Source organism: Macaca thibetana, chromosome 16 (genome assembly GCF_024542745.1).
Source record: "Macaca thibetana thibetana isolate TM-01 chromosome 16, ASM2454274v1, whole genome shotgun sequence".
In the NCBI taxonomy this organism is placed as follows: domain Eukaryota; kingdom Metazoa; phylum Chordata; class Mammalia; order Primates; family Cercopithecidae; genus Macaca; species Macaca thibetana.
This window is the reverse complement of record NC_065593.1, coordinates 10,558,876-10,585,664: the sequence shown is the minus strand read 5'-3', so window position 1 is coordinate 10,585,664 and position 26,789 is coordinate 10,558,876. Positions and strand designations below refer to the sequence as shown.

Genomic DNA, 26,789 nt, shown 5'->3' with positions numbered 1-26,789 from the left:
CTGTGGTTTTTATTATGCTGTTTTTGTCTGGTATTGGTATAAGGTATGACATTGGTATCTTTTTATGTTGGTCTCATAAAAAGATTTGGGAATGTTTTTTCCTTTGTCATTTTCTGGAAGAGGTGTAAAATTTGTAGTATTCTTTAAATGTTTGATAGAATTTGCTTGTAAAAATCTAGGCGTAAGGATTTCTTCTTTTTTTTTTTTTGAGACTGAATCTTGCTCTGTCACCCAGGCTGGAGTGCAGTGGCACAATCTCAGCTCACTGCAACCTCCACCTCCTGGGTTCAAGCAATTCTCTTGCTTCAGCCTCCCAAGTAGCTGGGATTACAGGCGCCTGCCACCATGCCCAGCTAATTGTTTTTATTTTTACTAGGGACGGGGCTTCACCATCTTGGCCAGGATAGTCTCGATCTCTTGACCTCCTGATCCTCCCACCTCGGCCTCCCAAAGTGCTGGGATTACAGGCGTGAGCCACCACAGCTGACCCAGGATTTCCTTTTAAAGCAGTTTTTAGCCACAAATTTAATTTAAAAAAAAAAAAAAAAAGATGATTCACATAATCTATTTAAACTTGGATGAGTTGTGGTCACTTTTGGCTTTTAAGGAGTTAGTTCATTTCCTCTAAATTATCAAATTGATGTCCATAGAGTTCTTTACAGTATTTCATATTATCTTACTACTTTTTCAGGTATGCAGGATCTGTAGTGATATCTCCTCTTTCATTCCTTTTTTGTTGTTTTTTTTTGAGACACGGTGTTGTCCTGCCACCCAAGCTCGAGTGCAGTGGCGTGATTATAATCCACTGAAGCCTAGGCCTCCTCGGCTCAAGTGATCCTTCTCCCACCTCAGCCACCCAAGCAGCTGAGACTAGAGGTGCATGCAACCAGGCCTGGCTAATTTGTGTATTTTTTTGTAGAGATGGGTTTTTACCATGTTGCCCACGTTGGGCTCAAACTCCTGAGCTCCAGTGATCTACCCACTTCAGCCTCCCAAAGTGCTGGAATTACAGGTGTGAGCCGCCACTGTGCCCAGTCTTCTCTTTCTTTTCTTTTTTTTTTTTTTTTGAGACGGAGTCTCACTCTGTCGCACAGGCTGGAGTACAGCGGCACGATCCCGGCTCACTACAACCTCTGCCTCTGAGGTTCAAACAAATTTTCCACCTCAGCCTCCAGAGTAGCTGGGATTGCAGGCACCCGCCACCATGCCCAGCAAATTTTTTGTATTTTTGATAATAACATGTTTCACTATGTTAGCCAGGCTGGTCTCGAACTCCTGGCCTCAGGTGATCCACCCACCTTGGCCTCCCAAATTGCTGGGATTACAGGCGTGAGCCACCGTGCCCAGCTAGAGTTTTATATAGAGGGAATCACACAGTATGTATTCTTTTGCATCTGATGCCTTTTGCTCAGCGTTATTACTTGTTGGTGCCTGTAGCCATACTTCATTTCTTTTTATTGCTGTGTTGTATTCCATTGTACAGATATAAAACAATCTTTATATCTATTCACTTGTTGATGGATTGATGGACATTTGAGTTGTTTTCAATTTTTAGCTATTACAAATAAATCTGCTCTAAATATGGTGAACAAGTTTTTGTATGGGTGTGTACTTTCTTTTCCCTTGTATATTTCTTTCCCTTGGGTAAATATTAACATGTAGGACTGGAATGGCTGGATTACATGGTACATACTTGTGTAACTTAAGGAACTGCCGAACCCCTTTCCAAAGTAATTGTACCATGATATAGCCCCCTCAGTAATGCATGAAAGCACTAGTCATTCCACATCCTTGGACATCTTTCAGTGTGCTTATTTCTCTTGCATATTTTCTTTTTGGTTAAGTGTCTGTCTTTTACTTATTTTCAGTTGCTTACTTTTTTCTTGTTACACTTTGAGAATATTTTATATATTCTAGACACAAGTCCTTTATCAGACATGTAATTTGCACAATTTTCTCTCTGTACCTTGTCTTTTTAATTCTCTTAACAGAGACACTTTAAATGCAATTTTAATTTTGATGAAGTCAAATTCATCATTTTTTTCTCTTATGGATTATGCTTTGGATGTCATATTCAACCACTTTTTGTCTAACCCCAGTTCACAAAGATTTTCTGCTATTCTTTTAGAAGTTTCATATTTTTGGTTTTACATTTAGGTGTGTGATTCATTTTGAGTTGATTTTTGTATTTGGTGTTAGGTATAAATCAAAGTTTGCTTTTAAAAATGTAGATATCGGCCGGGCGCGGTGGCTAACGCCTGTAATCCCAGCACTTTGGGAGGCTGAGGCGGGTGGATCACGAGGTCAGGAGATCAAGACCATCCTAGCTAACACGGTGAAACCCCGTCTCTACTAAAATTACAAAAAATTAGCCGGGCATCGTGGCGGGCGCCTGTAGTCCCAGCTACTTGGGAGGCTGAGGCAGGAGAATGGAGTGAACCCGGGAGGTGGAGCTTGCAGTGAGACGAGATCCCGCCACTGCACTCCAGCCTGGGCAACAGAGCGAGACTCCGTCTCAAAAAAAAAAAAAAAAAAAAAAAAATTGTAGATATCTACTTATTTCAATATCAATTACTGAAAGGACTATCTTTTTGGACTGAATTACTTTTGCATCTTTGTAAAAAATCAGTTTTCCAAATATGTGTAGATCTATTGTTGGACTGTTTATTCTGTCAAATTAATCTAATTTTCTTTCTTAATGCCAATATCATATGATCCTGTTTAATACAGCTTTATAATGAGTCATGAAATCAAGTAGTACTAGTTTTTGTATTTCCATGTGAATTTTAGAATGAACTTGTCAATTTCTTTAAAAAACCCTGCTGAGATTTTTATTGGAATTGTTTGAATCTATATATCAATTTGGAGAGAATTACATCTTAAAAATATTAAATCTTCTGACACATGAATATCCTATATCTCTGCATTTATTTAGATTTTCTTTAACTTCTCTCAGCACTGTTTTATAGTTTTCAGTGTAAAGTACTTTTCTTTTTCAGAAGTCTTGAAACTGCAAATTCAATTTATTTAATACATAGAGAGCTATTCTGGTATCAATTATCAATAGTTACTATCGTCAATAGATAACCATCAATAGTTAGTTACTATTATTGACAGTTGCTATTGATAGTTACTTATTTCTTCCTGAATAAGCATTTATAGTTTGTGTTTTCCAGATAATTTGTCTATTTCATTTAATTTGTCTAATGTATTGGCATGAAATTATTCATAATATTCATTTAGTATCTTTTACTATTCGCAGAATCTTCAGTATGTCACCTTTCTCATTTTTAATATTGGTAATTTGTGTCTCCTTTTCTTTCTAATCAGTTTGGCTAGTGGTTTACAAATTTTACTTATCAAAGAACCAGCTTTGGGTTTCACTGATTTCTTCTATTTTTTTTTTAATTGACTATTTTATTGGTCTTTGCTCTGATCTGATTTCCATGCTTCTGTTTCATTTGGGTTTCTTTTGCACTAATTTTGCTGATTTTTTAAAAGATGGAATTCTAGGTTGTTGCTTCAAGAAATTATTTTCTAAATAAGCATTTCAAACTATAAATTCCCTCTAAGTATTGCTTTAGCTGCATCCCACAACTTTTGATAAGCTATGTATCATTTTTATTTAATTCAAAATACTTTCCAATTCCTCTAATTTCTTATTTATTTCTTCTTTGACTCATGAATTCATAAAAGTGTGTTATTTAGTATTCACTTAGATATAGAAGGGTTTATGCATATATTATAAGTACCACAATATACTATTCTTATTTTTGTTTAAACATCTACTTATCTTTTAAAAGGATTTAAATAATAAGGAAAAATCTTATATATTTACCCAAGAAGTTACCCTTTGGCTATTCTTCATTACTTTGTGTTCATCTGTATCTCTATCTGTAATTTTATTTCTGCCAGAGGAAATTCCTTTATTATTTTCTGTAGTGTGGGGCCACTGGTGATGAATTGTTCTAGTTTTTGAATATCTGAGAAATCTTTATTTTGCCTTTGGTTTTGGAAAATATTTTTGCTGGGTAAAGAAATTTTGGTTGTCATTTTTTTCCCCAGTACTTTAAAGATAATTGCTACATTGTCTTCTTGTTGACATTGTTTTTGATGAGAAATACATTGCCATTCTTATCTGTGTTCCTCTGTAGCATGTCTTTCTCTCTTTCTCGGATGCTTTCAAGTTTCTCCCTTTATTTGTTTTGGACAATTTCATTATGATGTACCTTAGTATAGTTTGCTTCAAGTTCTTGTGGTTGATTTTCCTTCTCATTATGGGTCACATGTTCTTGCTTCTTTGCATGCCTGGTAATCTTTTTTTGGGTGCCAGACATTGTGAATTTACCTTGTTTAGTAATGCTAGGTATTTTTGTGTTTCTATAAACATCTTGGAGCTTTGTCCTGGGACACAGTTAAATTACTTGGAAATAGTTTAATCCTTTGGGTGGGGAGTTGTTTTTAGACTTGTTCTGCAACACCAGAGTAGCATTTAGTCTAAGGGTAATTATTCTGCACTACTAAGTACTGAGTACTTCACTTAATGTATAAATCACACGGATTTTTATAGTGTTTTGTTGGACCAGGCATCCTTCCGACTCCTGCTGAACACCTTCCACTCTCCCCTCCAATCGTTTCCATGGTTCTTTTCCCAGCCATGGATAGTTTCCTCACACACACATGCCAATCATGACTCTGCTGAATAGTCTTTTGGGATTCTCTGCAGATTTCTGTCTGTGCAGCTCTCTCCTCCTATCTGACACTTTGCCCTTCAGACCATAGCTGACTTTTTCTCTCTGGACTATCACTTCCTTCTTAACTCGAGGAGTCTTCCAGCCTCCATTTACGTTCCCCTTCCTTGTACCATAGTCTGGAAATTCTCTAATGCTGTAAGCTGGGGCAATGGTTGGGCTATCTCTTTTTTCCCCATCTTTCATTTATCATTCTATTTCATTGCCTGATGTCCACATTTTTTTCCTTTTTTTTTTTTTTTTTTTTTGAGACAGAGTTTCACTCTTGTTGCCCAGGCTGGAGTGCAATGGCGTGATCTGGGCTCACTGCAACCTCCACCTCCTAGGTTCAAGTGATTCTCCTGCCTCAGCCTCCCGAGTAGCTGGAATAACAGGCATATGCCACCATACCCAGCTAATTTTGTATTTTTAGTAGAGATGGGGTTTCTCCATGTTGGTCAGGCTGGTCTTAAACTCCCAACCTCAGGTGATCTGCCTGCCTTGGCCTCCCAAAGTGCTGGGATTATAGGCTTGAGCCACTGCGCCCGGCCTCCACACTCCTGTAAACTATCATTTTATATGTCTTGTTTGTTAATTTACTTTTTGTTATTTCAGGCAGGAGCATAAATCCAGTCCTTGTTATTCCATCTTAGCCAGAAGTGGATCTTTAGGGTCTGATCATAATTCAGAAGTTCTGGAGTTGCTCTATATAAGAATCATTTGATGAAGCTTATTAAAATGCAGATGCTACCACACAGAAATATGGTGTCTGGAGAGGGAGAAAATAATCTGCGTTTCAGTGAGGTACTCTGACCACAATTTCAGAAGTGCTGACTTCAGACATCCTTCCATCTTTGACCTATAACTGTAGTCTTCTTTATAGATTTCAAAGTGCTCTGGAGTCGGATTGAGTGGTTCCAGTTCCATCTCTACTTGTCACTACTGTAATCTCTCATCTATCATAAAAAGATAACCCAGAGAAGTTAAGAAATTTATCTGAGATTACAGTTGGTGACAAGTAAGGTTACGATAAAGAAGAAATTACGTTGGCACATGGTAAGCCCTCAGTAGAGGTTAGTTATTATTGTATGTATTGTATCACTTGAGAGTTATAAGAGCCCATTTTACAGATGAAATTGGAGTCTTGGAGGAAGGTATAGTGACAAGTTCATTTGGCCAGCAGGTTACAGAACTGAAACAGAAACCCGGGTCTGACTTCTAGTACAAAGCATTTTCTTTCCTCAGTTGACTCTGATATCAAGGTGGAGGGTTACCAGCAAGGGGAGAGGAACCACAGGGGTGTGTGTGTGTGTGTATGTATGTGTGTGTGTTTGCATTAATGAGGGGAAACTGCGTTACACTTTGCAAGAGGGACACATCAGTTATTATCTTTTAACTTTGTGGAGATCTCCTCCAAACTATGGGGTTTTATGTTATGCTAAGTCCTCACTACACTCCAAATTAAATCCCCTGTTGCTGGAGTCCCACTGATGCCTCTTACATGCCTCTTATTCTGCCTTCAACATTTAGGAAATTGGAAGTATGTCTATGTATGGAGGGAGGGTAGGACTCTGGATTTATAATCTGGTTCCTTTGCCACGTCCCTCCGTTTGACCCCCAGTCCTATCTGCTCTAGTACGGCACATTCAGAAGCTCTTCAAGTGTAAAGCTATTTATAATACAGAGTAGGATCTATTTATAGATAAGGTAAGTTACAGTCACACAACCCTGAGCCACTCAACTTACCTGTTTGGTTCAGGTTTGAAGCATTTAACTTCCCATTTCAAACAATCCACCTCTTTAATTATCCTTTCGTGCTTTTACCCTTTAATTCCATCTCTAGACCTTCTCTGAGTTGAGTTCTCTTTTTAAGCCTCTTTGGCTTATGGGGAAAATGTTTTTTTTTTTTTTTTTCCTTTTTCCTTTAATATAGGGTCTACCAAGCCCATTTCAAAAGTTATGCATAAAAAGCATGAAGACTTTCACCATGTAAGGTAGATCAAGAAGAAGTTGGAATGAAGGACAGTACAAATACCAGCCTTATGCCTGGAATGTAGGACTACATTAATTAATAAGTTTTGAACTAATCAGGGCTCTTTCCAGTTTGAATCACTTGCAATATAGGACGTGGGAGGAGTGATTTGTAGGTACGTGTTCCCTCGCTATGACAGCTGGTCTAAGTTCACCTGCATAATTGACCCCTGAGAATTGGCTTTTATGAACTCTAAGAAATAGCAATGACAAATGATTTTATCTCTGGAGCCAATTTCTTTCTTTTTTTTTTTTTTGAAACAGAGTTTTGCTCTTGTTGCCCGGGCTGGAGTACAATGATGCGATCTCAGCTCACGGCAACCTTCGCCTCCTGGGTCCAAGCGATTCTCCTGCCTCAGCTTTCCTGAGTAGCTGGGATTACAGACATGGGCCACCACACCTGGCTAAGTTTGTATTTTTAGTAGAGACGGAGTTTCTCCATGTTGGTCTGGCTGGTCTCGAACTCCTGACCTCAGGTGATCCACCTGCCTCGGCCTCCCAGTGCTGGGATTACAGTCATGAGCCATCGTGCCTGGCCTCTGGAGCCAATTTCAATGGCCTGGTGGTGGCTTCTGCAGTCATGGATGGAGACCATGCTGGTGCCCAGAAGTACAGTTATAAGATCCTATGTTGATGCCTTACATTGGCATTGGAGTGTGTGGAAGTGGCTCTGGTTCATGGACCAGGTGTTTACCCTCCTTGTTACAGAGTTGGTTTCCCTGAGCTCCCCATGCTCCACCCTGTGTGTTTGCTGAAATGCAGTAAGCAGGGCAAGAGGAAGGAGAAGTTTGGAATGAGCAAAGCTTCACCCAAGCCTTCCCAGCAGGGCAATCAAGAGCCACAACCCATGTTGTTCCATACTTATATGTTTCCAAAGCTTTGTATGACTGTTATTACCCAGCAGACATCTCACAGCCATCCTCTGGAGTCTATAGTTCTGGCATCAATGTTCCCATTCCATAGAAGAGGTACACAGAGGCTGCCCAGGCACACAGCCTCATTTCCCTCTTGTGCTGACCAGGTGCTCTGGCTTAGTGGTAGAGGGGGTCCTTGTTTCACCACCAAACTTTTGCTTTCGCTCAGAGAGACAGAATGGAATGGCAGAAAGAGCAGTAGGTCAGGAGCCAGAAAGTGTGGGTTCCGGTCCAGGCCCTGTGGCCTTGGGTGAGTCATTTTACACCCCAGAGTCATTGTACATCTCAGCTTTCTCACATGAAGCTTGCATAAGAGTGGTGCCTCCGCTCGGCGCTGTGGCTCACGCTTGTAATCCCAGCACTTTGGGAGGCCGAAGTGGGTGGATCACCTGAGGTCAGGAGTTCAAGACCAGCCTGACCAGCATGATGAAACCCCTCCTCTACCAAAATTACAAAAATTAGCTGGGCGTGGTGGCAGGTGCCTGTAATCCCAGCTACTCGAGAGGCTGAGGCAGGAGAATTGCTTGAATCCGGGAGGTGGAGGTTACGGTGAGCCGAGATCACGCCACTGCACTCCAGCCTGGGTGACAGAGCGAGACTCCGTCTCAAAAACAAAGCAAAACAAAACAAAATAAAGAGTAGTGCCTCTTGATCTGGAGCCCTGATTAATTTGAAACTTATTCATCAAGAGCCTCCCAGTCTATGACACAGAATTGCTGCCAGCCATGAGAATTCCTTCTTAGCTATGCTGTGTGGTTGTCTGGGGTCCACATCTTTGGGCTGGAGGAAAGTTAAACCCACAGGTAGAACGATGTCATTATACTTGAAGATCTGAGGACGTTTAAAACACAGTGAACAAGCACAAGTGTATAATGGAGTAAAAGGTGACATTCATACACACTTTAATGATAAAAATAAGCTTTCAAGATATTCCTTGTTCGAGGCCGGCCTCTCCCAGCTCCATCCCTAGGTCTTGATTCTTCTCTCCTCTGTCGTTAACATGTGTTGGTTGACAAGTATCCCAAGCAAGGAGAGGGCAGGCCCCTCCCGCTGGAAGCAGGGGCAAAGCCTTCGTCATGGGAGGGGAAGAGGGATCCTGAGCATGTGGTCTCCATCGCTCCATCTGCCTCCCAGCTCCACTCTGCCATGAATTCCTGTGTGAGCTGGGCCCTGGGGGTGGACATGGGAAATATAATTTTTTAGCACTTGCATTATACTGCGGCCCAAGTAGCATGACTCTGAGATTGCTGTGACAGAGGGGATCACTTGGGCACAGGTAGAACGATGCCATTATACTTGAAGATCTGAGGACATTTAAAACACAGTGAGCAAGCACAAGCGTATAATGGAGTAAAAGGTAAAAGGTAAGGTGCTTCCCTACTCTGCCACACTGCCATGCAGTCTGGCATTTTCTGGTGGATGTAATGGTGAAGAGTGAAGCCCTATTTTGCAGGAGGTGGAGGTGGGGTCTAGTAGGGGCTGCCAGGTTGAGAAAGACTGAGCAGCCGGGAACAGGCAAAGCAGCAGCCAGCCCACAGACCGCACTGAGTTAGTACTGGCTGTGTTTGTGAGCCCACATGAGATGCCATTTGGAGATTCCCAGAGAAGGGAAGGGGTGGCGTTTATGAAAGGGGACAAAGTCCTGAGTAGCTGAGGGTTGGGGAGAGTGACAAGAGCCAATAGGCGTTTAAGTGATTGCCTCTTTTGCTACCTCTTTTCACACAGGCCTTTGAGATCTAGATCTCTGGTTTCGTTGGTTCTTCCCAGATCCCCAGGGTTTATGGAAATTGCAATGGATAGTTTTAAATGTTTCAAAAACGCTAATGGAAATCATGATACATCAGTTTGATGCTTTTTGTATACCCAGGTATGGGGTTATGGATATGTTTGATTAATAAATCATGGGGAAATGAATTAATTATTCCTTAATGATTACAGTTGGCAGACAACTTATGTCAAGACAAGGGAGACAGGAGATAAAACTATAAAGGAGGGTTTTGATATTGACTAGATTTGGAAATGACACAGCACCAGAGCCACCCCAGTCTAGAGCTGCCCTAGGCTGGTGGGACCAATGGCACAGCGAGAGCCATGGAGGGAAAAGCAGATGTCACAGTCATTTGTCCCCATGTGTGACTCAGGAAGTCTTTAGGCCAGTGACAAGAGGTGTTATTTGAGAGAGCCCGCATTAGGAGAATCCATCTCTCTCTCCTGAGCCACTATGACCAGGCAGAAATTTGAAAACAAGGAGAAAACGTAGCCTTAAGGGGAGCAGGATGCTTGCTTAAAGAAATACAGTTGTTCTGCCCAGCAGTCCTCAAACCGTAGCTGGCATCAGAATCACTGGGAAGCCTTTTTTTTTTTTTTTTTTTTTTGTTTGAGACGGAGTCTCGCTCTGTCGCCCAGGCTGGAGTGCAGTGGCCGGATCTCAGCTCACTGCAAGCTCCGCCTCCCGGGTTCACGCCATTCTCCTGCCTCAGCCTCCCGAGTAGCTGGGACTACAGGCGCCCGCCACCCCGCCCGGCTAGTTTTTTGTATTTTTTAGTAGAGACGGGGTTTCACTGTGTTAGCCAGGATGGTCTCGATCTTCTGACCTCGTGATCCGCCCGTCTCGGCCTCCCAAAGTGCTGGGATTACAGGCTTGAGCCACCGCGCCCGGCGTTTTTTTTTTTTTTTTTTTTTTTTTTTTTTTTTTGAGAAGGTGTCTCACTCTGTCACCCCGGCTGGAGTGCAGTGGTGCGATCTCGGCTCACTGCAACCTCTGTCTCCCGGGTTCAAGCGATTCTCCTGCCTCAGCCTCCCGAGTAACTGGGATTACAGGCATGCACCACCACACCCAGCTAATTTTTTGTATTTTTAGTAGAAGTGGGGTTTAACCATGTTAGCCAGGATGGTCTCAATCTCCTGACCTCGTGATCTGCCCATGTCAGCCTCCCAAAGTGCTGGGATTACCGGCATGAACCACCGCGCCCGGCCGGGAAGACTTCTTAAAATGCAGACACAGGGACCCGTCCCAGAGTTTGTGATTAAGTAGGTCTGAGGTGAGACTGAAAGTGTGTATGTCTCACAAGGTCCCAGGGGCTGCTGCCGTGGCTGGTCCACTGGAAACACACCTTTTCCCATTTACTCCCATCTCACTTTGTCTCTTTCATGGCTTTGCCACCACTGTTCTCCATCCCAGCCTTCTTTCAATCCTCCCTTCATCAATGTCATTCCCTCAATACCTTTCACGCTTCCCCCACCCGACCCAGACCCCTCTCCTTCCTCTTCCCTCCTTTTTTGTACACCAGGCCCAGCAAGCTCCCCCATCCCACGTGACTTTTCTCCCAAACAAAAGGGAACTCGATTTTCTTGAAAATTGAAATGTGAAAGAGATGGGAGGAGAAATGAGTTCACCCCCCTAGCTGGTGAGGACACCCATTGCAGGTGACTTAAGACGGTATGAGCTGGACAGGACTTGAGATTCTTCACAGCTGATAGAGCTGCTTGGGGCTAGTGCAGTCTGGGAGGACTCCAAGTGACAAGGTTTGTTTTCCTGTGCCCAAAGAGAAGATGGACAAGAGGGGTTTACCCAGAGGGCAGCCCTCAGGCAGGCACAAGTTCAGCATCAAAAACCCTGTAAGGTGAAGTTCTAAGACCTGAGCGGGCATCAGAATCCCCTGGAGGGCTTGTTGAATACCCATGGCTGACCCCCACCCCCGGAGCTGCTCCTTTAGCAGATCCAGGATAAAGTTAGGATGACCTGCCAGCCTGGCTTGCCCAGGACTGATCAGGGTTCTCAGGATGTGGAATTTTCAGTACTGACACCAAGAAAGCCCTGGGGAGACTGGGATGAGTTGGTTACCCTACCGAGTGCTAAAGTCTTTGCATTTCTAACAAGCTCCTAAGGGAGACTGAGGCTACTGGTCCAGGGACAGCGCTTTGAGAATCACTGCTCTGTTGTTCACAGGGAGCTACAGAGGCCTAGCATTAGGTTGTAGCCTTGGACTCTTCTTTAGAGTGAGAGGTTCTGGGCAGGGGTCAGAGTTCAGATTCTGAATAGCTGCAGCTAGGGAGGTAGATGTGAACTTGGGAAAGGAGGGCCACAGAGTCCCAGATTGATGCGGGGTGGAGGGGATTAGTCAGAAAGATGGAGTCAGGGGCGAGAGGACATCCAACCTGAGGCTGTGTGTGTTGGGTATATGCCCAACACACAAAAAAAGCGTTGGTGGAGGGCCTCTGTCCTTTTCACCGTGGGATAAGCCTGTGGCTTTGGCTGGAAGTGAAGTAGGTGAAATTGGTAGGAGTTGTTCTCGAGGGCTGGGGCTGGTGCAGGAGCAGCCAGTTTGAAGAAAGAGAAACAAGAAAGGAAAGGAAAGAAAGAGATAATAGTAAACTGGGTGCCTACACTTGGAAAGCAGAGCTGGGCCACATTTGGCATTTAAGGTGTTAACTTATAAAATAGTGTGTAGAAATGGCATGCAAATAATGGCTTGGGGGATTTGGGTACACACAGACCAGTGCAGTATGGGGTGTGGCAGAGATGTCTGATGGCAGGGTGGCCCCAGTGGGAATCTGCACCTTACTTCTCTCTTCCTTTTCTAAAAGTTACCATCGTCAAATGCTAAGGAACCTTCCACGTTCCGGTTGAGTCAGTCTTTGGGACCCAGGCTGGAATGAGGTCTGAGGTGACCATTTGTTGAATAAAGGAATGCATGGAAGCCTGCGACCATGTGGCTGCTGTAAAGTCAGAGGCACCTGCTCCTGGCCATTCCCTTTGTTTAGTCCTTGGATCTGTGCATAGCACTGGCTCACACAGCAAAGCTTTGGGCATTCCCAGGTTCATATTCAGCTTCTGGTTTCTGAGCCTTTCTTCCCAATACCCCTGATAAGGGGTGGGTTTTTTCGTCATCCTTGTTTTCCTGGCTGGCACCTATTCCCCTTGTGTGCCTGCCCTACCAAGTAACTTCTGGGAGTCTTGGAAGAACTGATTCAGCTCTTAAGCAAGTTCAGTCAGCTATTAGTTGGCGCCTATTGTTTTATTTTTCTGCCAGATTATTACTGTGTCTACCAGGAACAAACACAAGTGTATGTTGGATGCCTTCAAGTGCTGAGATGATATCCCAGTATCATATAGAGTATGTTTCGCCCACCCCAGTTCACTCTATGCCTTCTTGCAGCCCTTTTTCCCTGAGAACAAACATAGCTGGAAGGTAAAGGAAGCTGAACATACCTGTGTGAGGTTTCTGCTACTAGGCCAGACTCCCTGTACCCTTAGGGTTTGTTTTTACCCAGGAGGCTCTTCGATCCTTTATGCAAATACATTTCTGAGCCTGCCTCAACGGTGATGGTCAGCTTGTGATCCAGCCAGGATAAGCTCCCCTTCCTCCACCGTACTGTAATTTCACTGAGAGATGAGTAATTTCAGTCTGAGGGGTTTCGAGGCTACTGACTGGGGGGTGGGCTGCCCTTCCACCTATTGTGACCGCCTTCCCCTGGTTTCGTGGGTCCTGTGGTCCTGCAATAAGCCATGGCGATGAGGTTGTGAGAAATGTGGACTTGATCATTATGGCAGACCTTACTTTAAATAGCTTTGAAAATACCAGGTTTATAGCCCTAGAATCAGGAGGAGATGGCCTAAGATGTACAGCTCTACATTTTGATTTCTTTTCTCTCTTTTTTTTTTTGAGATGGAGTTTTGCTGTTGGCGTGCAATGGCACGATCTCGGCTCACCGCAACCTCCACCTCCTGGGTTCAAGCGATTCTCCTGCCTCAACCTCCTGAGTAGCTGGGATTACAGGCATGAGCCACTATACCTGGCTAATTTTGTATTTTTAGTAGAGAAGGGGTTTCACCATGTTGGTCAGGCTGGTCTCGAACTCCCGACCTCAGGAGTTCTCCTGACCGAACTCCTGACCACCTGCCTAGGCCTCTCAAGGTGCTGGGATTACAGGCGTGAGGCATGATACCTTCTAAGGTATTTGCCAATTTAGGAGGCCGCAGAAGTCCTGAAGACCGGTGCTGGATCACTTGTGATTGTAATGTCATTATTATTACCTCCTAATACGAGAGGGCTACCTATAGTCACTCAGCCTGTAAGTGGCAGGATGGACAGAGTTCAGGTCACTGAAAAGGCCCAATTGCCTCCAGAGGGAATGAACAGGAGGAGGGGCCATGAGGTGGGCCTGGGGAACAGTAGGAGGCTCCCCATGCCCAGCCCCTTTGGTGGAGAGCCTTCTGGGAGAACGAGTCCAGATCAGACATAGTCCGGCTCAATGTGGCCCTGCCTGGTGGCATTGTGCGCCCACCTATTTCCTCCTCCCTCCCTGCTCTGCTTGAGGGGCACCCATGGGCTCAGTGCTGTGGCATCTGAAGTGACACAGAGCAGCGTGGAGGCCTGCTCATTCAGCACAGTCAGGGTGAGGCCCAAGGGGGGAAGGTGCATGGCTCACCTGCAGTATGAGTGTGCCTCAGTTCCACAGCTGCTGAGCTGCTCGCTTGCCTGTTCTCCTAAGGCTCAGCAGCGCTTGGGAGAAGCCGGTCAGCCGTTTAAGGAGAGGAAAGAGGCCTTGACTGGCAGCCTGGAGACCTGGGCTGCAGACCTGGATCTGTCACTTTTCAGTTGCTTGAACTTGGTGAAGCCGCTTTACCTGTGGTTTCAGTTTCCTTACCCCTGAAATGATGGGGTTGCTTGAGAGCCTCTCTCTTCAAAGTGTCTCAGGAACCAGTAGCAGCAGCACGGCCTGGGAGCTTGTTAGAAATGTGGAGTCTCAGGCCCCTCCCCAGACCTAATGAATCTGAATCTGTAATTTATTTATTTATTTTTTTTTTGAGACAGGATCTCACTCTGTCACCCGGGTGGAGTGCAGTGGCACAATCATGGCTCACTGCAGCCTCAACTACCCCAGGCTCCAGTGATCCTTCTGCCTCAGCCTCCCAAGTAGCTGGGATTACAGGCATGTGCCACCATGAGTTTCATCATGTTGCCCATGCTGGTTTCAAACTCCTGGACCCAAGTGATCCACCCACATTGGCCTCCCAAAGTGCTGGGATGACAAGCTTGAGCCACAGTGAATGTGCAGTTATCAAGATCCCCAGGTGATTTGCATACAGTTGGAGGAGCATGGCTCTGTGGTTTTTAAGATGTAATCCCAGCACTTTGGGAGGCCGAGGCGGGCGGATCACGAGGTCAGGAGTTCGAGACCAGTCTGGCCAACATGGTGAAACCCTGTCTCTATTAAAAATACAAAAATAAGCCGGGCGTGGTGGCGGGCGCCTGTAATCCCAGCTACTCAGGTAACTGAGGCAGGAGAATCATTTGAAACCAGAAGGCGGAGGTTGCAGTGAGCCAGGATTGTGCCACTGTCCTCCAGCCTGGGTGAAAGAATGAAACTCCTTCTCAAAAACACAAAAACAAAAACAAGATGGTTTCAGGGCTCGTGTCCTCTAATTCTGTACTATAAGGAGTCTCTGAGTGGTGTCCTCATAGATGCTTAGGTACGGAGCAAGCCTTGCCCTGGAGGGATTGCCCTGCAGTTTCCACATGCACTGTCTAGGTGGCCCTGTCAGTTTCACTTCTTAAATGTGGTTGCTGGGTGGTCAACGATAAATTCCAGGAAATCCTCCTCTGTGGGCCTCCCTTTTCTTCCTGCAGGCTAATTTAGTGACTACTAAGTAATCCGTGGGGACTGCATTTAATTCACCCCTTACTCCTATGATCACAGATTTATTCTATTGTCATCCTGCCAAACAGCATGACCTCTAATTGGGTCGAACAAAGGCTCTATATGGAGAACCATCATATATGCATTTAACTTGCAGACTGACAGCCCAAGTGTGGAGAGAGGATGACGTAAACAGTGCGGGAAATTCCCTAGAGTGAGTGGGACATGTAAGGTCGGAACCTGCTGCTCAGCCACTCTCAGCTCCTTCAGTCTCTCTTAGATGTAAACATGCGCTGTGGCCTAAGTGTGATCCTGGTTTTTTAAGATTTGCGTATTTTAAACAATGTGGCTTCTACTCAGTGAAAGCCAATGATTGCATTTGGTACCCAAAGAAAACAGAAAACGGTTCCACTTCTAGAATTAAAACAAAACAAAACAACTATGCTGGTCTCATTAAGAGAAGTCATGTGGCCTCCAACAGAATGTCTTCCCAAGGAATTTTTCAGAGTGATTTTGATTATACGTGACTTTTCCTTCCCTGTGAACTTCAGAACCCCAAGTAAGAGGCTCTGGCCCCTCACGGTGTACAGTCAGCTCAGACACAGCAAGAAACTTCGAACTGGGAAGATGGAGAGGATTACAAGTGAAGGTGGTTGGGGGAGATTCTGAGTAGGAAGGAAATCTTTCTTCTTAATTCCAAATGTTCTTTTGTGATAGCTCTTTGGGTTTCTGAGTCCAGCTCAATTCAGAGATACTAGGCTGGTGGCAGAGCACAGAGATGCCAGAAGATTTCATGGTGTCAGGATAACCTGTGCTCTGTCTTTTTTTTTTTTTTGAGGCAGAGTCTCACTCTGTCGCCAGGCTGGAGTGCAGTGGCATGATCTCGGCTCACTGCAACCTCTGCCTCCTGGGTTCAAGCGATTCTCCTGCCTCAGCCTCCCAAGTAGCTGGGACTACAGGCGTGCACCACCATGCCCAGCTAATTTTTGTATTTTTAGTAGAGACGGGGTTTCATCACGTCGGTCAGGACCATCTCCACCTCTTGACCTCGTGATCCACCCACCTCGGCCTCCCAAAGTGCTGGGATTACAAGCGTGAGCCACCGCGCCCGGCCTTGCTCTGTCTTCATCACACTGTGTTCTACGTGTTCCTTCCCTGGAGGCACTGTACTGAGTGCAAGATTACAGGATTTGCACCAAGGCAGGTTAAACAAATGGGAAGAGGATATCCTAAAACTAGGAGAACTGTTATGAGATCACGAAGACTCGCAAATATGTCCTGCTACATGAAAACAAAGGCCAAATCTCCTTCTTTATTTAGGTAACCACCTCGTACCATGAAAGATCGGAGGCAGCTTATAAGAGACACATGCACTTTAAGGGCGAAATATAAATAAAAAGTACAAAATTAGACCAGGGGAAATATAAATTAGTGGGGCAGGTCGGGCTCTGGTGGGTCACGAAGCAGAGCACATCTATGTGGTTAGCCTATGAGGCCTGACTCTCAGAGTTGCTGTCCTTGGGCTGGACTCGACCAGCTGTAACTTAAGATAAGAACAGTCCCGCCCTTCAGGTCTCAAATGAAAGACACAAGGACAGCATAGCAGAGGCCTGGCTGGCTTGTCAGAAAAACACGCAGGGGGTTTCAGTTGGCTAAAAGCTCAATATGAGCCATTGCATGGCCAGGCTGTGCAAACAAGTGGAGCTGCACTAATAGTGCAAAGTGTGGCCCCACTGAGGAGGAGAGAATCCTCCCGCCCACAGCACTGACTGCACGTTCACGTTTGCAATCAACACGTTGGAATATGTCGGCATGTGCCAACTGGTCAGTATCAAAGGGGAGATACGGTGGAACCCTCCAGGAGCTCACACAGTCTGTCCAAAGAGCCAATGAGGAGAAACAGCAACAATCCTGCTTGACATGCGCTCGCAGGAGATCCCATTTGGACTTTGGTGCTTGTGCTTGGTTCTCATTGTTTTTCTAAAGGGAAGAAAGTTCTTCTTCACAAGAAGAACTGCAAAGGATGAGACTTCTCTTTTGGTGTCTAAGCCCCCGGCAGGGCTCCTGCCATAAAAACTTGATAGCTACTGAGGCCCTTCATAAAGAGCTGGGACAGCAGCAGCCATGTCAGATCTGGTGCAGAGATGCTGGGCTTGTGATGGAGCCTGGAACCTGCCAGAAGCCTGGCATCACGGCCGTTCTCGGGCATCCTGGTAAATACTTTGAAAGCCTCAGCATTGCAGCCTCTCGTTCCTCCTGGATGCTGTTAAAGGGTGTGCTGTAAAGGGAGGGCATCTCCTTGAATTGATTCTCCTCCATCAGATGGGACCTGTGTTGAACAAAGGAAGATAAAATGGATCAGCCCCCAACCCAAATCCATCAATTTCAAGCCTGTGTGTGTGTGTGAAACCAGCATAGTCTTTAGAGTTGCCAGATGTAGGTTTGAATCCTAGAGCAGCCTCTCCATGGCACTGGTACCTTGGGCTAGCCCTGAAACCACACGAGACTCAGCTTCCTTTGCTTGCAAAATGGAAATGTGAATCCCTCACTCATAGAGTTGTAAGCAATGAATGAGATCATGAAAATAAGTGATTGGCTTAATAAATACCAAGATTCTCATCAAATCTTAGTTTCCTCTCCTTGCCGTTCCTTGCAGGCAAAGCTGATGCCTACCTCTCTCTGTTCTCCGGCTTCTGCCTCAACCTCTGCCTTGGATGTGATCACAGGTTCATCTTCATCTATCACTTCAGCATCTTCTTTTCCTCTCTGCTGCCTTCCTCTCCTCCACTTACTGTCTTGCTCAATGTTCTATATCCTTTCCCTAAAAATTCCCACCTTAGCACGGTTATGCCAGCAGGTGACTGCTCTACCCTGTTAATCTCTTCACCAAATACTTTGAAGATGAATCTGCACTCACTCCTCACCCATCTTCAACCACCCGATAAGTAGCATCATCTGATTTCTATCCCCACCATTTACTGAGAAAGGCACATTGCCAGGTCTGCCTAGCTGCCTTTCCTTAGGCTTCAGCCTTTTTTTTTGGTGGCTTTGAAGCGTTTGATGGTCAGTTCTCCCCACTCTTGATAAGATGTCCTTTGTCCTCTTTGCCACTGGCATAACGTCTCTTCCTTATTATTACTGGGAACTTCCATTTGGGCTCTTCCATCTGCCTTCATTTTCCCGTTCCCCACATGCAGGCATGGCTCAAGGTTCTGACCAGGCTCCTATAGGAAACATACATGGCTAGGCCAGGGGCTATGTCAAATGTTTTCTGTAAAGAGCCAGGTAGTGAATATCATAGGCTCTGCAGGCCACATGGTCTGTGTTACCTGCCACTCTAGCATGAAACAGCCATAGATAATATGCGAGTGAATGAGTCAGGCTGTGTTCCAATAAAACACTATCTACAAGAACAGGAGGTGGGTCAGACTTGGCCCATAGCTTGTAGTTGCCGACCCCTGGTCTTATGGAAAGAGCATAAACCTGGTTTTATAATCAGATATAGCTGGTTTTACAGTCTGGCTCGATCACTGCCTAGTTCCATTATGTCGGGCAAGTTACTTAACCTCCATACACCTTATTATCCTTACCTGTAAGACAGGGGAATAATAATGATGATGATGATGATAATACTTTCCTCATGGCCTTGTTGACAGGGTGAAATGGGATAATGTGCAACCCTAGGGCCTGGTTCAGTGAATCTTAGTGTTCTTTTCTCCTTTCTTCCTCTCTCCCTCCCTTCCTTCCCCCGCTCCCTCCCTTCTCTCCCTCCCTCCCTCCCTCCTTCCATTCCTTCCTTCCTTCTTTCCTCCCTCCCTCCCTCCTTTCCTTCCTTCCTTCCTTCCTTCCTTCCTTCCTTCCTTCCTTCCTTCCTTCCTTCCTTCCTTCCTAACTCTCCCAATCCCTTTTCTCTCTACCTCCTCACCCTCTGTAATCTCATCCACATGTTTCTCACCCCTAACCTCTCCCTCCACATCTGATCTTTCTTCTGAGTTTAAAATCTGCACATTCAATGCCAGTTAGGTAGTTCTGCTCATACACCATTTGCATATCAAACTCTGCATGTTCAAAAGAATATGAATCATCGTAAACAAACTCATGCCTTCTTCTGACCCCCCTCATTCCAGGCCCCGGGGGCGCTTTCTGAAGTCTTTGACAATGCCACCCCTGACCCACTGTGGAACAGGACAGGCTGTTCTCCACTCATGCAGTCTCTGCTCTTCTCCTCTCCCCTCCATGGCCATCATTTCAGCTTGAGCCCTTTTATTACCTGCCATCTGAGCTTGCTGAATGACCTCGATGTCTTTCAGCTGCTTCTCCCTCATCCATTCTGCACATGATGCTGAGTTACTCTTCTACAAAGTTTGATCATGCTGCTCTCTGGTATGTAACGCCATTGAAGGCTCCTCCCTCCTTGCCTAGTGTCAGAATCCTCATCTGGTGATCAAAGTCCTGCACAGCCAGCGCTGAAGACCCCGACCCCCAGACAAATGTGCCTGCTCAGCTTTTCCTGGACACCCTAATTGTTTCGTTTCTGCAGTCCTTCCTTTTGCCTGGACTGCCCCTCTCCCCACCACTCACCACTGCTTGTCCCTGTGCCATCTCTGCTTGTCACGTTCTTACCTGTTCCTCAGGAGCCTGGCCAGAACCACACACAGCACGCTTCCCCCAGCCAGGAGGTTTATGTGCCTCCTCTCAGCGTTCAGAGCCCTGGCAAGACTGTGCTTATCTCCCACAATGCATTTTCCCATGGAAACTTGGTGAAGTATCATGCACATGCTTTATCTCTTGCCTTACATTAAAAATCCCTGGAGAGATTAGAGAAACGTTTGCTCCTCCACACAGCCCTGGCACCGTGTCTACGTGTGGCATGACTCGTTGAGCAGGAGAGGAGGGCTTTTTACCAGGCTCACCTTTGAGCTGACTTGGCAGCTCCACTGGCCTCCTCTGTGGGCAGAGGGGAGAGGCTGCCTGTTGGAAAAGTCTAAGTGGAGGAACAAGTTTCAATTTCCAAGGCTCAAGGCTGTGAGCCTTCCATGCCTTTTGGTTTTGGTTGGGGTGGGAGCAGGTGTGTTTGTTTCTGTGTGTGTTTCTGGGTGTGTGCGTGGTAGGTGTGAGTGTGTGGGGAACGTGTTTGTGTGTGCATGAACACATGTGTAGTAGAAGAGGGTGTGTGTATGTGTGTGGAGTGTTGGTGCATGTGTATTCTTCGGGTGTGTAGTCTTGGACACCCTATTAAAAAAGGACAAGAGTCTTCATCTGACTTAGCCTGGGGACTTCCCTTTATCTGCAGGAAATGACCAAGAAGTGGAAAATGGGGAAAGAAAAAATCTGAAAATACAGCAACCAAGTGGTAAAATGAAATGGCATTCTGTCTCTCTCGGAGCACAGTTGGTCTATAAAAGTGAGCCACGGCCGGGTGCGGTGGCTCAAGCCTGTAATCCCAGCACTTTGGGAGGCCGAGACAGGCGGATCACGAGGTCAGGAGATCGAGACCATCCTGGCGAACATGGTGAAACCCCGTCTCTACTAAAAAGTACAAAAAAACTAGCTGGGCGAGGTGGCGGGCGCCTGTAGTCCCAGCTACTCGGGAGGCTGAGGCAGGAGAATGGCGTAAACCCGGGAGGCGGGGCTTGCAGTGAGCTGAGATCCGGCCACTGCACTCCAGCCTGGGCGACAGAGCGAGACTCCGTCTCAAAAAAAAAAAAAAAGTGAGCCACTATAAAAGTGGGTTTCAGCCCTGAAACTTCCTGGGAGGAGCCTCTGAAGTTTAGCGGCCACCCTGCCCCCTTGTCTCTGGAGAACCGCAGAGGCTGTGGGTGGAGGGCTTGCGGGGCAGCCAGGCCCCTGCCTTGTCCTGACCTGTCATGGGACCTCCTCATCTCTGGGGCAGGGTGGGGGCAGGTCCTATCAACCTCATTGTTTTTTTTCTTTTCTTTGGGATGGAGTCTTGCTCTGCCGCCCAGGCTGGAGTGCAGTGCCACGATCTTGGCTCACTGCAATCTCTGCTTCCCGGGTTCAAGCTATTCTCCTGCCTCAGCCTCCCAAGTGGCTGGGATTACAGGCACACGCCACAATGCCTGGCTATTTTTTGTATTTTCAGTAAAGACCCGGTTTCACTATGTTGGCCAGGCTGGTCTCCAACTTCTGGCCTTAAGTGATCCTCTGGCCTTGGCCTCCAAAAGTGCTGGGATTATAGTCATGAGCCATTGTGCCTGGCCTCAACCTCATCTGACAGAGCCTCTGAAGGCTGAGCTAGGAATGTGGGCGTCAGCTCTGAATGCAGGGAACCCACATTCTTCCCTTTTACCCCGCTCTGAGAATGAGAGAACTAGCAAAGCCAGTTACAATCTGCCCGTAAATCATGAATATGTCTGGCGTTGACATGCAGACCAAAGGTTGTAGGCTGTAGGGGAACTGCGATGAGCTGCTTTTCAAATATTTTTTGGCATCAGAAGCTTGTGTTCATGTAAAGTCTTATGTGACAGTTTAATGTGCAAAGCTGCTGAGAACTCCACTGTTCTGGGTGAAATGTGTGTTGTGGGGTGGGTAGGGCTGCTGGATTCCTGTCCCCTCACTCTCCCCCTTACCCCAGGACCAATTCCCTTCCAGGGACATTGGCAGAGCACAGTTTGAAACCTCCCTTAGAAACCACATCTTTTTTTTTTTTTTTTTTGAGATGGAGTCTTGCTCTGTCGCCCAGGCTGGAGTGCAGTGGCACGATCTCGACTCACTGCAAACTCCGCCTCCAGGGTCCACGCCATTCTCCTGCCTCAGCCTCTGGAGTAGCTGGGACTACAGGTGCCTGCCACCACGCCTGGCTAATTTTTTGTATTTTTAGTAGAGACAGGGTTTCACCGTGTTAGCCAGGATGGTCTCGATCTCCTGACCTCGTGATCCGCCCGCCTCGGCCTCCCAAAGTGCTGGGATTACAGGCATGAGCCACCATGCCCGGCCAGAAACCACATCTTTAACTCTAAAGGGAAGTAAAATGACTCGCCCAAGGCCATGGGGTGGAGGAGGGTTGGGCAGCCCCGTAAGTGAGCAACGTCCTGAACAGCAGGTCTCAGCACACACGAATCTGTCCCTCTGGGCCATCCCTGAAATGTGTCGGGATGGCGGTTCGGTAAAGCATACAATAAAGAACTTATTAAAACTTCCAAAGTTTCTTTGAACCAGGACAAAACCCTGGCATTCTGTGGCAGCATCCATTCTCGTATCTACTGAAAAATCCTGATGTACATTGCCATTAGAATTGATCATAATGCTTCAGGGCCTCACCCTCCGTAATGTGCTAGCTACCTGTGTCGTGACTGACGCTTTATTTAGTCATCACTTGCATAGTGCTGAACAAATATTAATCCACCTAATCTGTGCAACATCCTTATGATGTAGTGGCTATTATTAGCACCATCTCCATTTTACATATTTGGAGTAATGGGGCGTGGAGAGGTGAAGTAACTTGCCCCAAGTCACGTTGCTAGAGAGGAATAAGACTGGATTCAAGCCAGGCAGTCTAGGTATGGCCCATGCTCTTCAACGCTGGGCTACTGAACTTCTGTTCAATGAGGGAAGGCTGTTCAGGGCCCAGAGCCTCACACTGGGGGCTCTGTGTTGTTTGGGCACTTGTCTTGGCTCCCAAAATGGGTTTCAGCTGGTAATAATCGTAACCATAATAATCTATACTGTGGCTGGGGTGGTCTTTTGGAAACATAGGTCCAATTACGTTAAGCCCCTACCTCTGCTTATATCTCTTCAATGGATTCTTATTGTTCTTCAAGTAATGACCAAAATCCTTCAGAAGGCCCTCGAGGCCCTGCGAGACCTGGCCTTTGTCTACCACGGAGCTCCAACTCTTTCCGACATTTGCTCTCTGCCCTTCAATCTCCCTGTCGTCTTTTATTTCCTGTTATCCCAGGGCCTTTGCCCAAGCCATTGCCTCTCCCTGAAAGACTTTCCATTCACCTCCCACCCTTCCTTTGGCATTCAGCCTAACATCACCTCCTCCAGGAAGCCTTCCCTGACTCCATCTTCTGGGTCAGTTTCTCTATTGAATATTCTTGTGGGAGGATGCTCCTCTCCTTCCTAGTGCAGACGTGACTTTGTTATTGTACTTCTGTAAATGTGAATCTTTGGTGAGTGTCTGTCTTTCTCACCAGATGGTAAAGCCCCCGTGTCGTGTCTTTTTTTTTTTTTTTTAATTGAGACAGGTCTCACTCTGCCACCCAGGCTGGAGTGCAGTGGTGCAATCTCTGCTCCCAGCAGCCTGTACCTCCCGGGCTCCAGCAATCCTTCTGCCTCAACCTCCTGAATAGCCAGGTTTACAGGTGTGCATCACCATGCATGGCTAATTTTTTTGTATTTTTGGTGGAGATGGGGTTTCACCATGTTGCCCAGGCTGGTCTTGAACTCCTGACTTCAAGTAATCTACCTACCTCGTCCTCCTGAAGTGCTGGGATTACAGGCGTGAGCCACTGTGCCTGGTCCATGCGTCTGATTTCTTATCCCCAGTGTCTTGCACAGTGCCTGACACATTCCAACGTACCAGCACACAAATCAGGGCCCCTTTTCGCTCTGAAGTTTCATGATGCAAAGTGTGAGTTGACCCCCACCACTACCAATTTGAGAGACACCAAGGTACTTCACATTTGGACTCTGGGTCAGTTAACTCATCCCAGATTATGCATTTTGTATGCTTGACATCTGGTGTAGGAACCACATCAATTGTACAGCCTTTCCCTGCCTTATCTCTTTTTGATCCTTTCAGCAATAAGGGCTGGAACTATTCTCTTCATCTTATAGATGACAATCCCATGGCTCAGAGAGTGTAACCTGGCCAACATCACCCAGCTAACAAGTGTCGAAGATCAGAGTGGGACTGACTGCTCATCTCCTTCTACATCATTTACTAGGTATGGGCTTACCTTACGCTACTGAGATCTCCTAAGTTTGCTGCTCTTTTCTCTGAGTTCTGAGAGTCAGGTGTAATCCCCCACAAAACACACAATCATTGTTTCCTTCTTTCAACTCAGTAACGGCCTTTGCTCTTACTTCTGGTCACGGAGTAAGAAATGGGAGTGCCTGGAAACACCTGCGTGCAGGTTGGGCCCACCTGGGGAGGAGGGTACGGCTGCCCAAAGAACTAGGGCTCTGACTTCAGTCCCCTGGAGAGAGCTGTCCATCTCTAATTCAGCGTTGTCAGGACCAGATCACTCTATCCCTGGGACTCTGTCTTGATATGAAAAAATCTTACAACTATCTGCCTCTTTGGTTGCACGCAATAGACTGAGGTGTGACGCGCAACTCGGCTGATGAAATCCACGAGGCCGAGGTCCCCTGACTTCTGGGTCTTGGAGACTGGCTGGGCACATGTATTGGCTGCGTGTGTGTGTGAGTGAGGGTAGGGTGGGAACACTGCAGAGAGAGGAGCTGTGTGCACTAAGTGAGCATGGAGGCAAAGTAGTCCCTACCCCCCTTCATGTATCCCATCTGGGCAGGTGGAAGAGGAAGTGAATACGAGGGGCCGTTCTGGGTGGTTCTGCTCTGTTTGCTTTTACCATAGCCCAGTTCACACCCCTTCATGCATGCAAGGGCACAAGAGTCATTGGGGAACTTTCCATCCTCTCCCGTGCTAAAGACTTTTCTCCCCAGCAGAGATTCTTCCCAACAGAGAACCCAGATGGGGTCTTTGTCTCCCCAGGTTCCAAGCTAAAGGGATAATTTCCCATTCTGCCTGGTAGGCAGGATCATTCGTGGCCTATCAGGGGTGGAAGGGGCTGTTGAGACTCTCTTCCCAGCCTCCGTGAGGAAAATGGCCCAGAGGAGAAAACACCTGCCCCACGTCCTCTTGGCTGGCCACCCCAGCGGGACCTGAGGCCGGGATCACAGGATCCCCAGTCGGGACGCAGTGTCCGGCTACTTGCTCATGCAGCCTCAGCAGGCCTGGTCTTGCCCCTGCTTGTCCAAGCCTCTCTGGCCACCCTGCCATGTAGGTCTTACGTGCACTCACCTCGTCCCGGCGGGGCTTGCTAGGTGGAAGCGGCAACATGTTGCTGCCCAAGAGCCCCAGGTCCACAGACATGTCTGCATACGGCACCTGCGTCTCACCTCCTCTTCCCATGACCAAACTACAGGTCCAGTTTCTCAGGAGACACCTCGATGTTGAGGGAATACCAGATGACCCAGAACAGTAGGCTGAAAGCCAGGATCAGGGCACCTGTGTAGACGAAGAAGTCCCAGTAACTCAGGGAGGCCAAGATCCCCAGCAGCAAAAAGACCAGGCCGACCACATCCAGCAGGAGGGCGAGGACCAGGAAGAGCACACAGCGCCCTGGATGGCATCTTCCCCACAGACTCCCCAGGAGCATTGCCCAGGAGGAGCCGGAGGAGCCCAGCTGCACTCCCGGGGGTGATTTGCATGGGAGGGTGGCGGTCCTGCCTGCTGCTGCCTTCTCTGCCTGCTGGGTGTGAGCAAATGAGCCAGCCGGCGCGTCTTGGAGCCACAAGGAAGTACACGTGGGTCTTACCTTTATGAGCACGGCAGCCAGTGGGGCAGGATATTTCTTAACTGTTTCATGGCTCAGGAATGATCTGGCCCCAAACAGCCTGACATCCTTGTTAACTGGGCTGGTCATTGCTGGGGTCAACAATCCACGTGGCAGAGGAGTCAGGGTGCCCTTGGATGCATCTGCCAAGTCTGTGGTCCCGTGATTCTGGGGGAGGGGCCGTTCTGTGCCTTGTTCTCTAATCTGGGAGCCAGAGAGCCTGAGTACCCTGTTTCTGAGACACAGCTGCTGTTTCTAGTACAGGGGGGTGGTGTGGCGGAGTTTCCATTCCTCTTCACCTCTCTGCCCTACTCTCTCCCTTGCGGGGAAAGGTTTTATGTAGAGGACACAGACAAGAGTTTGTAACATCGATCGATTTTGAAGTGTTGCTGTAAGAATTGGTCCATATTAGCAAGAGAAAGTTTGCCTTCTTGTAGAGGCCTCGCTCTGCAGACAGAAGGATCTGAGCTCCCTGGGATCATAGACAGTAAGGATAAGGGCGGGAAAGGGGCAGAGATGGAAAGGACATCTCCATCCACCTCACTTCAGGTCAACCTCACTCGACACAGACATTGAGCATCGAGGGAAACGCCGATTCCTCAGGTTCTGGATCTACTCAAGATTCTCAGTACAGTTGTCCCTTGTTGTCTGTGGGGGATGGGCTCCAGGACCCCTGGGGACCCCAGAATTCACAGATGCTCAAATTCCTTATATAGAACCTTTGCGCAGCTGGGTGCAGTGACTCAAGCCTGTAATCCCGGGGCTTTGAGAGGCCGAGGCGGGTGGATTGCTTGAGCTCAGGAGTTTGATACCAGCCCGGGCAACATAGGGATATCCCGTCTCCACAAAAAACACAAAAATTGGCCAGGTGTGGTGGTGTATGCCTGTAGTCCTAGCTACTCAGGAGGCTGAGGCAAGAGGATTGC

General features: G+C 46.9%; 1 protein-coding gene across 1 annotated transcript; it reads right to left on the bottom strand.

The window, feature by feature from the left end:
- Positions 1-16,601: 16,601 nt before the first annotated feature.
- TMEM238L (transmembrane protein 238 like) lies at positions 16,602-25,817 on the bottom strand. Its single transcript, XM_050765588.1, has 2 exons — positions 25,329-25,817; positions 16,602-17,648 (listed from the first exon to the last, which is right to left on the bottom strand). The coding sequence occupies exon 1, from the start codon at positions 25,684-25,686 to the stop codon at positions 25,447-25,449; it is 240 nt and encodes a 79-aa protein (XP_050621545.1). The 5' UTR covers positions 25,687-25,817; the 3' UTR covers positions 16,602-17,648; positions 25,329-25,446.
- Positions 25,818-26,789: the final 972 nt, after the last annotated feature.